Source organism: Zeus faber, assembly GCF_960531495.2.
Source record: "Zeus faber genome assembly, chromosome: 2".
Taxonomy (NCBI): domain Eukaryota; kingdom Metazoa; phylum Chordata; class Actinopteri; order Zeiformes; family Zeidae; genus Zeus; species Zeus faber.
Window position 1 is genome coordinate 36,660,708 of NC_137189.1, and position 13,277 is coordinate 36,673,984.

General features: G+C 39.5%; 1 protein-coding gene across 1 annotated transcript in view; it reads right to left on the reverse strand.

The window, feature by feature from the left end:
• LOC307247988 (gamma-aminobutyric acid receptor subunit gamma-3-like) overlaps positions 1–13,277 on the reverse strand; it is a gene marked incomplete at its 3' end in the record, with an annotated part of 124,861 nt that overhangs the window by 27,288 nt on the left and 84,296 nt on the right. The window contains exon 5 of the mRNA XM_080024169.1: positions 4,711–4,793. Within this exon, the coding sequence (XP_079880295.1) occupies positions 4,711–4,793 (83 nt within the window). The remainder of the gene's footprint in view (positions 1–4,710; positions 4,794–13,277) is intronic.

Genomic DNA, 13,277 nt, shown 5'->3' on the forward strand with positions numbered 1-13,277 from the left:
GGATGGCATGTTGCAGGGTGAAGCTGTAATACCTATATTCCCACAACCGTATATTCCTTCAACCCTATATTCTGTCAACCTATGTTGTCTCAACCCTATATTCCCCTAACTCTTTGTTCCCTCAACACAAATGTAGGTCCTTCAGTATGTTCTCTCAACCATACAATATGTGGTCAGGGTTAATCCCACACTAAAGTCATTCAGTTCTTCCTACATTGGCCCAAAACCAACTGTCCCACCAAATCCATGCTTAGCTTTTTGGGATATTATGCTCACAGAGAGACAGAGGTAACCAGGCACTCAGTCAGATCTAGGCGTTGGAATGCAATAAAGCGAACAAGGGTGAGGGAACACTGAGGGAACACAGGGAGAACTCCACGTTATGGCAGAGAGTCTAACATCTAACAAATCAATGTGTGGCTCTAACAAGACCAGCACAGGCTAGACAGCTAGGCGTTTTTGGACAGCTTTGTGCTGTATCGTACCTCCTCACTAGACATGAGACGTGCAATTTCCTTTCCTTGAAATCGTCTTAATGATATTGCATGCTTTTGCTCATAAATAGGGAGGGCAACAGCAGTTACCTGTTCAGTACAGAATCTAGGTCAATTTATTTGGGTCGATTTATATGCTGGTTATATTTCATCACGAAAAGCATTGGGAGGTAATGGTATTTGTGCTAAACAAGATCTAGGCTGACGTAGCACAAGTCGAGGCATTTCAAACCCCATTGAGTGACAATGGGGATTGACAGAAATAATGAGCCAAACCCACAGCGCAGTTTGGCCCTTCAACGAAGAGTAGGCTAATTATGTAAATTGCCTCATTTGGAGGATGGCTATCCATAACAAATGGAGTAATCACCAACCGCACAATACTCGAGAATTGTTTTTCGAGGAAGCGTGATGATGATTCGATGGCCAAAACATACTGGCAGCAATCCATCCCCCCCACCCCCCCTTTCCCTTTTCTTCTTTACTTCTTAACTACCAGAAAGCAATAATTACCCATCCAACCCCCCCCTTCCCAACCGCTTCAGGCCGCAGAATTCCACGGTCTCGGGGAGAAAAATTTGGAAAATAAAGTGCTCAGGTGTTGGCTCCATTCATACAGCTGTAAATAAAGTCTGCCCGCTTGCGCTGCATCAAGATTCCAAAATCAATACTTGGAATCATCGGCCTAGTGGTGTGCGCGCTTGTGCGATCGCGTGCGTGCGGGCGTGCCATGAATGCAATAGGTGCAATGTGTTTAGCGACGAAACGGAGGAAGTGTCACGATGTCTGGCGGGAAAGAAGACACGCTACATCGTATCCGTGCAACGTGTCCTTATTGGCTTCAAAAAGATAAACTCTAGTTTTGGGCTTTCACAGGGGTGGTTTCTCGGTGGCGGTGTTTCGTGTTTTTTCAGTTTGATTCATTCATTTGAGTTTGTCAAGCACTTGAAATCACCACTTTGTCAGCATTTTTTTCAAACAATTGAGATTATCGCGATTTCTTGTTGAGTGTGCTGTGATTTAAACAAAGAAAAACATTTATCTGCACCTTTATTGCGGTTTACAGCCATTTACAAGATATGTTAAGAAATTACCAATTTGTATAGGAACTGACAAATAAAGATAACGCTTAAAATGTATTATTGCGGTGCCAAAAGTGGCGGTGAAGATTTTTGGGGGCACCTAAATTATGTGCATGTTGTCGTCTGATGTTTGTTTTGTCGTGTACATGTTGTTGTTTCTATGTTTATGTTTTTCCATATACATGTTGTTTGGTTCTATGTTTATTTGTCTCACATGTGGTGATTCTCCCCCTCTTAGAGTAGTGATTAATTGTATGGTATATTATCATGGTATAATGGTACAATAGTTCTCCAAAGAGCGGGGTTGGTGGTGGGTGTGTCAAACAAAAAGCTGTGCTCTTGTCATCCTACAGGTCGTCCACAGGACAGAGTTAGTGCAGCAGTTGTTGATGATTAAAGAATGAATAAAGAGTTGCATTGCGGGTTGAGAAGTTGAACTCCACTTGCAGACGTGCAAGTCCTAGATGCAATGGCACAAATACTCTGTGTTGTATGCACAGCATGATGACAGCACAGGTTAAAAAAATGTAAAAATAAAATAAAAGGTATTATTGTGGCACCAAAAGGGGCGGTGAAAATTTTTAGGGGCACCTAAATTATGTTCTGGTGCACCTAAATGAAAAAGTTAAGTGCACCAGTGCCACCAATGTAAAAAGTTTGTCTAGAGCCCTGGTAAATGGTCACTGGATTACAATGTCATTTTTTACGGTGGCCCTGAGAGCTCAACGCACTGCAACTTAAAAAAACACATGCAAACAGACAAAACCCAAAAGCAAAAGCCACATCATAACATCAACTTAAGAAAACAGACAAAACACAAGCAAATTAGGACTACATCTTCACCAATATGAGAGGACATAGCAGCATTTAGAAAAGGTGCTACAAATCCAGATGTGTTGAAAAAACTGCAAAACAATACCCTTTGCAAATTCAAAAAACACAACCACATTAACGGTAAAAACAACCGCATTAACTGAAAAGACAACCCCATTAACGGGAAACACAACCACATTAACAGAAAACACAACCCATTTAACAGAAAACAGCAGCACAAAAGCCACATTACGGAAGAGGCAACACCGGACGCATCGATCTATCTGCAATATTTTTTTCTATTTATTAATTGCATTTATTTATATTGTATTTTATTGCAGATGAATCGGTGCATACAGTATGGCTTTTTGTTTTGTGTTTTCCATTAATGCCCTTGTGATATTTGAATTTGCAAAGGGTTTTGGGATGCAGTTCGTTCGACACGTCTGGATTTGCAGCGCGTTTGCTAAATGCTGTGCACGTGTAAAATTGTCAAACTGGGGAAGACATTTTACAGTGTGTTGAGCTCTCGGGGCCACTGTAATTCTTCGCCGCGTTTATCGGAACAATGGTAACGGTAGTGTGAGCGGCGGCAGGTAAGTACGTATAATCTCTCTCTCTTGGCCAATGCAGCTTTTCTTAAACAACGGAACAAGATACAACGGCTGCTTGGACTGAATGAGTTTTCTCCCAAATCGTATACAAATTGGATGATTAAAAAAAAAACTAAACCTGCGCACACACACACACACACACACACACACACACACACACACACACACACACACACACACACACACACACACACACACACACACACACACACACACACACACACACACACACGGCCTCCTGTCGTGTAAATTTTTTAAAGGGACTCGCGGCTCCGAAAGAATTGTTGGAAATAAAATATTCGCCAGAGCGACTGCGGTGCACGCTCTCCAAACACCGAACGATCCAAACTTTTCCAAATTGAACTGAGCGAAAACATTCACGCTTGGGCCTAATGGAACCACAGGGTTCCGGCGGTGTCGACAAGGAGCGTCTGCTGAGGACGGGAATAAAAGATGAACAAGAGGAGAAGCGCCATTTGCGGGGGCGACGGGGCAGACGGCTTCATTATCGGATATCGGCGACTGACTGACTGGAGCCCACAAGCCATGTCTGATCCGCCTCCTCTTCTCTCTCTCTCTCTTTTTTGTCTCTACCTCATCCTCCCTCCTCCCACACTCCGCAACCGACCAGTCTGGCCGAACGGCTGGACTCTGAATTTAATTATCCTTCTTTGAATGCACTTTTTTACCCCACCTCATAATTATATGCCAAGGTCCTAAAACGGCACGGGAGCCGTGACGACATGGCGTGGTTTTGCAGGAGTGACCTACTGGGAGCCGGAGAAAGAGAGAGCAATATGTAGAGACTGGCTGAATTCATTGTAAATAAACTGACAACTGCTGCCCTTACCCTCGTCTTTTGGATGGGACTTTTTGCGTTCGGAAGCACCGGATCGTCCAGGCATTGCATATGAATGAAACTCTGTGGACGGATTGCGGACGCAAAATATATTTATAATATAAATATGTCGCAGGGAAGCCCTTCTGATTTTCTTTCTTTTTAAGAGGTTGTGTAGTGAAAGGACCTGCACCAGATGTGTAATGTTGAGGAGACGTTTGACTCATGCATTTCGTTCAGATCAATTGGCTGGTTATCATTTCACAGGCCAGCACATGCTTTTGGGCGTGAATGTTCAAATTGTACAGCAATTCTCTTTGGTAATTTAAATGTATACATGAGCTCTTTTCATCGTGCTGTGACTTTTCCGAAATGTGTACAGCAAACACCTACATTCTTTGACTATAAATAGTGCACTTAGAAAAAAACTGATCAATTACAATTCCCCATATTTTGATGATCACCCATTAATGATCGGATCAAATGATTCAAAATCAATGTTGAAATGTTTTTATTTGTGTATATCTGATGACCTCCGTTCTTCCTGTTCTTGTTTAAACCTCCTTTACTGGATAGACAACTAGCTGCACAAAAGAAAGGCGGACAAAGACAAAAGCAATTTACATAACTGTTGTGAAATCATGTCAACTAGCGACCAGAGGCTCAAACTCCTTTGGTGTCTCACAGAATCCATCATTTCTGAAATAACGTTCAGGGGCTGAGGAGCAGGTTAGGAAAATAGGTTTTGCGTGAGTGTGTGTGTGTGTGTGTGTGTGTGTGTGTGTGTGTGTGTGTGTGTGTGTGTGTGTGTGTGTGTGTGTGTGTGTGTGTGTGCGCATGTACAATTGTGATATATTGCCAATAATTACAGCTGGAGAAGACCAGGGGACAGGAGTGCTCGTCCATCGGGAAATTATGGAGCTGCAGCTGGCACTCTGCGTTGATGGTCATTCTGCGGGAAAGGCAAACGACAAGAAAGAGAAATGACAGAGGCTAAAGAAACGGGTGCAAGAATAGAGAGAATGAGAAGACACGTTTTGGGGTTGAGTTCCCAGAATGCCCCGCCCGGTTTCACCCCTCTCGGCCATTTGTCACCTTTTTCCCCGGCTGTGATGGGAGGCCGGGGAGGGAAGGCAGATGGCGGCCGATTGCCCTGGGTTGCCATGTTTGATGCGCAAAACCCCAGAAAAAAGCACAACTTTTTAATATTTATATGAAATATATTTATTGTATAATGTATTATACATATATTAACAATAGATATAAAAAGAGCAATAAAACACACACACACACACATATATATATATATATAAATATAATATATAGTTAGTGTTGTTTTTGGTTCATTGTTTATTGCCAATTTGTTCTACTTTATTGTTAATTTTCGAGAGTTATTTTTATTGTTCATTTTTAGGTTATTTCATTGTTTATTGTTTGTCATTAGGTTTATTGTATATTGACATTTTAACTTGTTTATTGTTAATTTTATTATTGCCAGGTTTATATTTACTGTTAATTATTAAGTTCATTGCATATTGCATACAGAACGGAAGGTTCTTTTGTAAGTGGCGGTACATTCATGAAATACTTTATGCTGATTGTGATTGAGGCAAAACCTTATTCCTGTTGTGATTAACTAGCACAACACGTTGTTGTGTTTGAGACTGGAATGTTATAGAGCACGATCCTCAAGGCAATCAAGACGTCTTGTTCTAAGACACAATCTGCTAAATGAAACGGGTTGCCAGGTTGGCAACCAAAGACGGCGGTGCCCTGTGGAGTGCAGCTACTTGAACAGAAACGCGACGAAACAAGGGGAAAAAGAAGCTGAACGAAACAAAGATGAAAACAAAACAAAAATGCCACCAAAAAAAGCCAGTAATGCAGTCGAGGAAGAGTTGGAGGATATCAGAAAATCTCTGAGCTTCATGTTTGATGACCTGGAATAACACTCGAGAATGGAGGATTTAATCATAAGCAGACTGGATACCACACACCAAACTTAGACATGGAGGACGCCCTGACAGAGGAACTACAAACGTTGGAATGGAAATGAATCGAAAGCACAAGACTGAGGCAGGCAAGTAAGTTGAAGGGGACAGTGGTGTATTTGAATGAGCGTCTTACAAAAAAGAGCGCTGACATTGCCAGACATGCATGTGCATCCTAAGGAAACAAAACAAGATACAAGCAACATGGACAATGAACTGCAAAGTGATTGATACGGCTAAATGGAGCACCCCAAGAAGCCCAAGTAGTTATGACAAGAGAACTCAAAGACCAATACAGATAAGGGACTATTACCTTGTGCCTGCTTGTGCTGATACCATGGAAAATCTCCATGCGGAAATGCAATATGGAACATTTCCGTTTGGCCGGCCTGCTGACTGATCGATAGAGCAAGCTGTGGAGCTGCTTGGTCGAAGCTAAAAATAAATATCAGATCTGGATGAGGACTATTCGTTCCCGTTCAGAGACCATGATGAGGAGGTGTTTGTAGACGTTGGCAAGGATTGTGCGGGGATTACGTATGGAAGTATGGAAATTTGAACTTGAACATTGAAAATTATATTGACACGGAGAACCACTTTTAAAATAACATCAACAATAATTGTGAGTGCTACACAGACGAACAATTCGACAGTAATGTGAAAATGGAAGGTGCTTTATCAATAAAAGACTTCAACAGTAGAAGCCTGACTAGAAACTTACCTAAAATCAAGGCTCATTTGTGCCAATTCAATAAGTTGAATGTACGGTAATCACCGGAGACTTGGCTTGATGAGAAAGTTTATGATTTTAAACTAGAGGGAAGTTGTTTAGGATCAATTAAAAGAAAAGGTCACCCTGTATGTTGATACAACTGTAAGATGCAACATGGTCGTAGTCATGAATGTTTAACAATAGAAATTGATGTTGAGAATTAAAAAAATACAATCATTAGCCGTGTATATAGAACACCAGGAACTCGCCTTGATACATCTAAGGATAAATGAGTTGGTACGGCTGGTATGTCTGACATTGAACGACAAAAACGTGCAATTTGTATGTGGTGATTGTTATAAGAATTTTGTATTTCTGTGTGTCCTCAACTGAACTTATGAAGTCTCAGTTGACGTGTCCTAATAAGAACATGCATAACCACGCATGTGACTACGTGCAAAGAAAAAAGAACAACATGTGAATGTGACTACGTGGGAAGAAACAAGAACAACATGGAAATACAAAAGAACATATGGATCACAAAGAACTGTTTAATCATCACGTTCCAACCAGAGGTGCTCCAACAGCCGATGAAGCAACAGAATCTCCATCCTGGGAGGAGAGTGAATAAATAGGCTCAGCTCTCTAGAGAGAACTGAGCATTTCCTCTGTAACATCATATTGTGTTGTTGCTTTGTAACTGCTACTCTTGTACAAAATGAAATACTTTATTAAGTATTGGTCTCCAATCTCCTCTGTAACGATTAATCCGTCCACGAACAAAGTTTAGAACTGAATAGTTAACAGTGATTTTAATATAGATTGTTTTAAACCCACATGGAAACAAAGGGACAACAGAATTTATAAATACAATGTACCGCAAAAGCCTATATCCTGTGATTATTAAACCGAGTAGAATAACAACAGACACTGCTCCATTGAGAGAAAACATACTCGTAAATTAAATTGAAAGCAAAATAGGAGGTGGACTACTCATACATTAAATGTGACAGACATAGAACACAAGAAACAGAAAACAGATATAAGATATATAAAAAAATAATCAATAAGCATTATGAAATCTAATAAGAAGGAGTACTATCACAAATTATTGGAGCAGTGTAGGAGTAACACTCCTCGGAACATGGACACCTATAAATAAAAAAAAATAAATTGCTAATGAACTTAATGATTATTATGTAAATGGTGGATACAATTTGGCAAATGAGATTATGGAGCCGAAAAACAAGAATGATGTGGATGAAGATATTGTTCGTAAAAACTCCTCTTTATTAGGGGTGTTAATGAAAAGGAAATGCTTCACATTTTTTAAAAAATGTAAGAATAAAAATTCCACTGATTGGACTGAAATTGATATGTCGTTAGTAAGAAATATTATAGAATGGATAGTGAAAAAACTGACACATATCGGCAATCAATCATTCCAAACAGGTATTTTCCCCGGTAAAATGAAAACAGCAAAAGTCGACATCTCGACATCATCGAGACAGACATCTATTCTCCAACTATAGACCAATCTCTCTGCTTTCCCGAGTTTCCAACTTCATAGAAAAACACAATTTATTGAATGAGAGTCAGTATTGCTTTAGCAAATAGGTCCACCACAATGGAAGTGATGGAACTGGTAGAAGAGATTTCTATTGCAATGGACAACAAGGAATATACTGTGGGGGTGTTTATAGACCTATAAAAAAAACATTTGAGACTATTGATCGTGGCTAATTAATGATGGAACTGTTATTAATGAAGAATTTGTTGAAGTTTACTTGTGTGTTTTCACAAGGTTCAGTGGTAGGCTAGCATTTCATAGGGAAAAAAAAGTCACCACCAACTTGTCGAACAGTGCAAACAGCGATCTTAGGGTTCCCTTTGAAGCAAACATGCAGATCAAGATCATCCTTCCATGTTCCAAGTGATGTGAAGTAGAATGTCAAACCTGCAAGAACCAAATTGCAAATGGCTGGGAGGACCCCGCCATTTGCAATCTGGAAAATGTTGTTTTCTGTTGATTAAAACTTTAAAGCGTGATTTCTCAGAACTTCCGTTTTCAAAACCTTAATCTTTAATAAGTCATAGCTTTCAAAATATTTGCTTTATTCCCACAAGTGATACCTTGCTTTTGAAGCTCATATTATGTGCAAAACAAAAATGTCAAATTTCAAAATGTGACACTGAAGTACGCAGTAGATCACAAATGTATTAAACCGTTGTGATATTATATAAACCTAAAGATATCTTGAATCAGAACTCACTATATATCCTGTATTGTTCTTTCATAGGTCCATCCTTGACCTACTGTGTGGAGGTATTGATTGGTACGATGGTATAGGGAATCGATCGGATTATTATAAACCAACCTACGCACTTCTTACTAACTTACATGCTTTAAAATTGTGTGATCTAGTTGATGTTAAACTGCACAGATAATATACAAAGCACAAAATAATTTACTTCCTAACGGTATTCAGAAGTTGTTTGAAACTAGAGATGGCCAGTATGAACTGAGGGGAATAGGTATGTTTAATAAAACAAGGGTAAGGACAAATATAAAAAATAAATGTACAGTACATCTGTCAAAGACTGTGTAGTTCAATTTGCAAATAAAAAAATAAAAAAAATAAGGTGGTAAACAAATATAAAACCGATATGATTATTATTGTGCATGAAATGTTTGGAACTTTTGTTTGGCATAGGCTTCAGCCTATGCCATTTCAGTCAAAAATCGTTGTTTTGATTTAATGCCTTATTGTTATATATCAATTTCTATGTACATCCATTTTGGAAAATTACTACTACTATCGCGCACACACACACAGACAGACACAGACAGACACACACACACACACACACACACACACACACACACACACACACACACACACACACACACACCCACACACACACCATATATCAATATAAATAAACATATATAGTGTGTACCCCTTCAATATTTAAATGATCTCCATTAAAATGTAACTAGAAACAAATTATTAATTGAATTTGGCTGTTTCCTTTAAAAATGAAACGCGACTAAACAATATTATTTGATTGAAATTATACTTCCTTTGTGTTTATTGTATCATAGTTTGTTGATCCCATATCTAAATATCGACGATTGCGAGCCTAGGTCTTCAGGGGGGAAGAACGTGATTAATGTGGATTGCGCGATTCATCGTTTGTGGTGTGGGGGCGGTGTGGTTTAAGCAGCTGCACATGCCTTGGGTCGAGGTAATTAGGCCCCGGGATCAGGATGGCTGAATGCCTGTTGCTCGTTAGAGCAATCAACGAGTAACAGGTAAAACCCCCATGGCCCCAAACACGGGGAAAGCCTCTGTCATGACATTGTTCAATCTGCTCCAGGCTTGTTCAATCTTACCCACTCTCTACAATAAAACTTATGTGTTTTCAACCCAATCGTCTGTGTCTCTGTTTCGGAGGGCCGTGGAAATGCCACTCGGATGGCGTGTGGCAGGTCACATCGTGATTAATCTTGATTGGGACGAATTAGTTCATATTTTGTTTGTGATCACAACCCGAACACATACAATATAGTTGAATTTATCAATATATCGTTTTTCTTTCTCTCTGTCTCCATTTGTTCGTCCTGGTAGCAAAAAAGCGGTTTCCTTTAAAAAAAAACAAAAAAAACGTGCCATTAAAAATATTTGATTTAAATAATTCCTTTGTGTTGATTCTACCTTAATTTAGTGATTCTATATTAAAATATCGGCAACTGGGAGCTGAGGTTTACAGGGCGGAAAAAAAAGTTGATTATTCTCGCTTGGGTGATTAATCGTGATTAAGCAATTCATCTCAATTGTGATTAACTAGTAAATTATTTTGTTTAATTCACAGCCCTAATATATATAATATGGCAGAATTTCTCAATGTATTATTTCTATCTCTTGCTCAACTGGGGAAGCTCAGGAAAAAGTCTGGATCAGGATCTGTGTACACCATGCAGTTTGTAGCGAGCAGTCTTAAGAGCATTGACTTTAAAGATACTTCACCACACACACACACACACACACACACACACACACACACACACACACACACACACACACACACACACACACACACACACACACACACACACACACACACACCCCTTACTGAAAGCCCCGCACACCTAACGACACATCATCTGAGTGACCTTTGCTGTCTCATACATGTCGACTTAAGACTGAAAGGCTTTTGGCAAGTGAGGCGCAGGGCTAACGTTTTGTAAAAGTGGATTTTATCCCCCACTCCTGGGGGTAAACTAAATCCACGGATCAGTGGCCTTGTTCAGGAGAGGGGGCCAGGACCCGGACTGCTCTAACCTCGAGCAAGAGCTGGATCCAGGCGGAGGCAGGCAGGTGCCAAAGAGCCCTGTTTATTCAGGAAATTATTTACAGTGGCGGCATAACATTCGGGCTTCAGTCTGTGGGGGGTATAATAGACCTGGTGGAACGCAGCATCACTTCCTGCTATCTCTCATCTAGACCCGATACAAACTTGGAGCGCCTTCTTAACTTTTGATTGGCTGGGCAAGACGCATGTTTGGGTGGGCTGTGCCCATCCCTGCTCATAGCTACCGCCTTGCACAATACTCAAATTGACTTGAAAGTTGTCTAATTTGTGATCTAATGAGAATATCAGCACTTTGACCACTAATGTGTCAGCGTCAGGATTGGGATCAGAATGAGTTAATTCCAGCAAGCACATTTTCATATACAAGGAATTTCTCTTGGTGAGGATTGGTGGGTTAAATTAATGTAATCAGCGTAATAAAGAACTTGGAAGAAAAATGTGTCTGAAAAATTCAAATAAAAATGCAATAAAAGTAAAAATAGCCAGATATACAAAAATATATCATAATTGGCATTAAAATATGACCCACCACAGACTTTAGGTACATTTGGTGGCTTTTGACTACATTTGTTTTACATCATTTGAAAGTAAAGAATCAGAGCTTGAAAACAAGGTGTCACTTTTGCAAATCAAGCAAATATTTTTAAAAGCTATGAATTGTTAATGACAAGGGTGATGCAAACTGTGTTTCTGAGATAATCACCCTCAAAGTTTTCACCCACACTTGGCTTAATTCAGCCAGCTCCCAGAATGCAAATAAGTTGGAGGACCAACAAAGCCACATGGCTACTTGTCACATGGCCACTTGATACCCTGCTAAATGGGGACTTGAAACCCTGCTGAATGGGGCAATCTCTGCATTGTTCTTTTTGTTTTAAAGGTTGAACAGCGTCATCGACACACATATTTTGTTTTTAAAAAGGCGTTTATTTTACAGTAAGAATATACATGTTTTATAAAAGTGGAATTACTTAGGAGTTTAAAAGTGCAGACAACACAACAAAATGTAGACTATCAATACTATGAGTCCCTGTATATCAACTTCGATGTGTCATTTAATATATAAATGTGAGTACACCGAAAATCTTCAAAGTTCTTGGCGTTATTATGTGGGCTAACCCCAACTCTACCCCAGCTACACTGAGAGCCTGTTTGGGGCCTCTTTTCATTTCCTTTTCACCCCTGACTGCATTTGCAGGTACTGTTGAGAATCTTGTCCATTGCTACTTGTTCATAATCTGCATCACCAACCTCAACAAACTTCACCACATCATAAACTTCTTCCGTTGTAACAACAACAGGCGTATCATGGGTCTCCTTCAGTGGTTCTTGAAAATATATTATTTCATTGTCACATTCCGGTTGAAATCTGCTGTTTGAAATGTTCTCCAAGTCTGGGATAACACTGGTATCAGATTTAGCATCGCTGTCTGAGAACTGACTATCATCAGGAAAATGTCCAGTACACGCTGCTTACACTGACTTGGATCTATCGCACTGCTCAGATTAAGGTCCGGATATGATTTAGAGCTTCCACCACCCGCTTCTCGTAATCCATAGCAACATGGAGATAAAAGTTTTCACAGACAAGCAAAACCGAAGGATCCTCGTCTTGTTTATGGAAGTGACGTCATCTTTACTTCTTCGTTGGTATATGCCCTACACAATAATGTCTCTGTATGTGTGTAAAAGTAGTACGATTTAAAGGTTGAACTCTATAAAAACGGTTTCCCATTGTGACTTCACATCACATGGAATATGGAGGAATGATCTTCACCTGGACAGTCACTTTTAAGTAAACAATCGATTGGCGTTGTTCAGCACTGTTCAATGTCTCGGTAAGTGAACTGTGTTTCCCAATATAATCCAACGGGAATATTTAACTCCACGGTTTACCTTTTTTCTACTATTAATAAATCAAACTTGGTTTTGAAAATATGTTGAGAGTTAAAAACAAAACATCAAAGGAACACAAATGTGGAAAAATCTAATTTTTCAACTTATTTGGCTGCTCCTGACGATTTTAGAAATGCACAAGATAGCGGGTTTTGCTGCAGCAGGTCACACATAGTTTAGCAGTCTGAACAAATGAAAATAAAATAAAAGCAAAAATAGCGAAATATAGAGAATACATCAATGTTTTTCATTTCACCTGTCAGTGGTTTTGATGTTATGGCTGATTGGCGTATTTAATGATCATGTTAAATTACTTTTATAAATAGGGCACCACTTCCAGAATGGAAGAACAGTAAATAAACCAGTTTAACTATAATTTATCAGTGTCATAAGGATCACAGTTCTTTCACAATACATCACTGTCTTAATTTTTTAAAGAACACAAACAGACAAGCTTCTT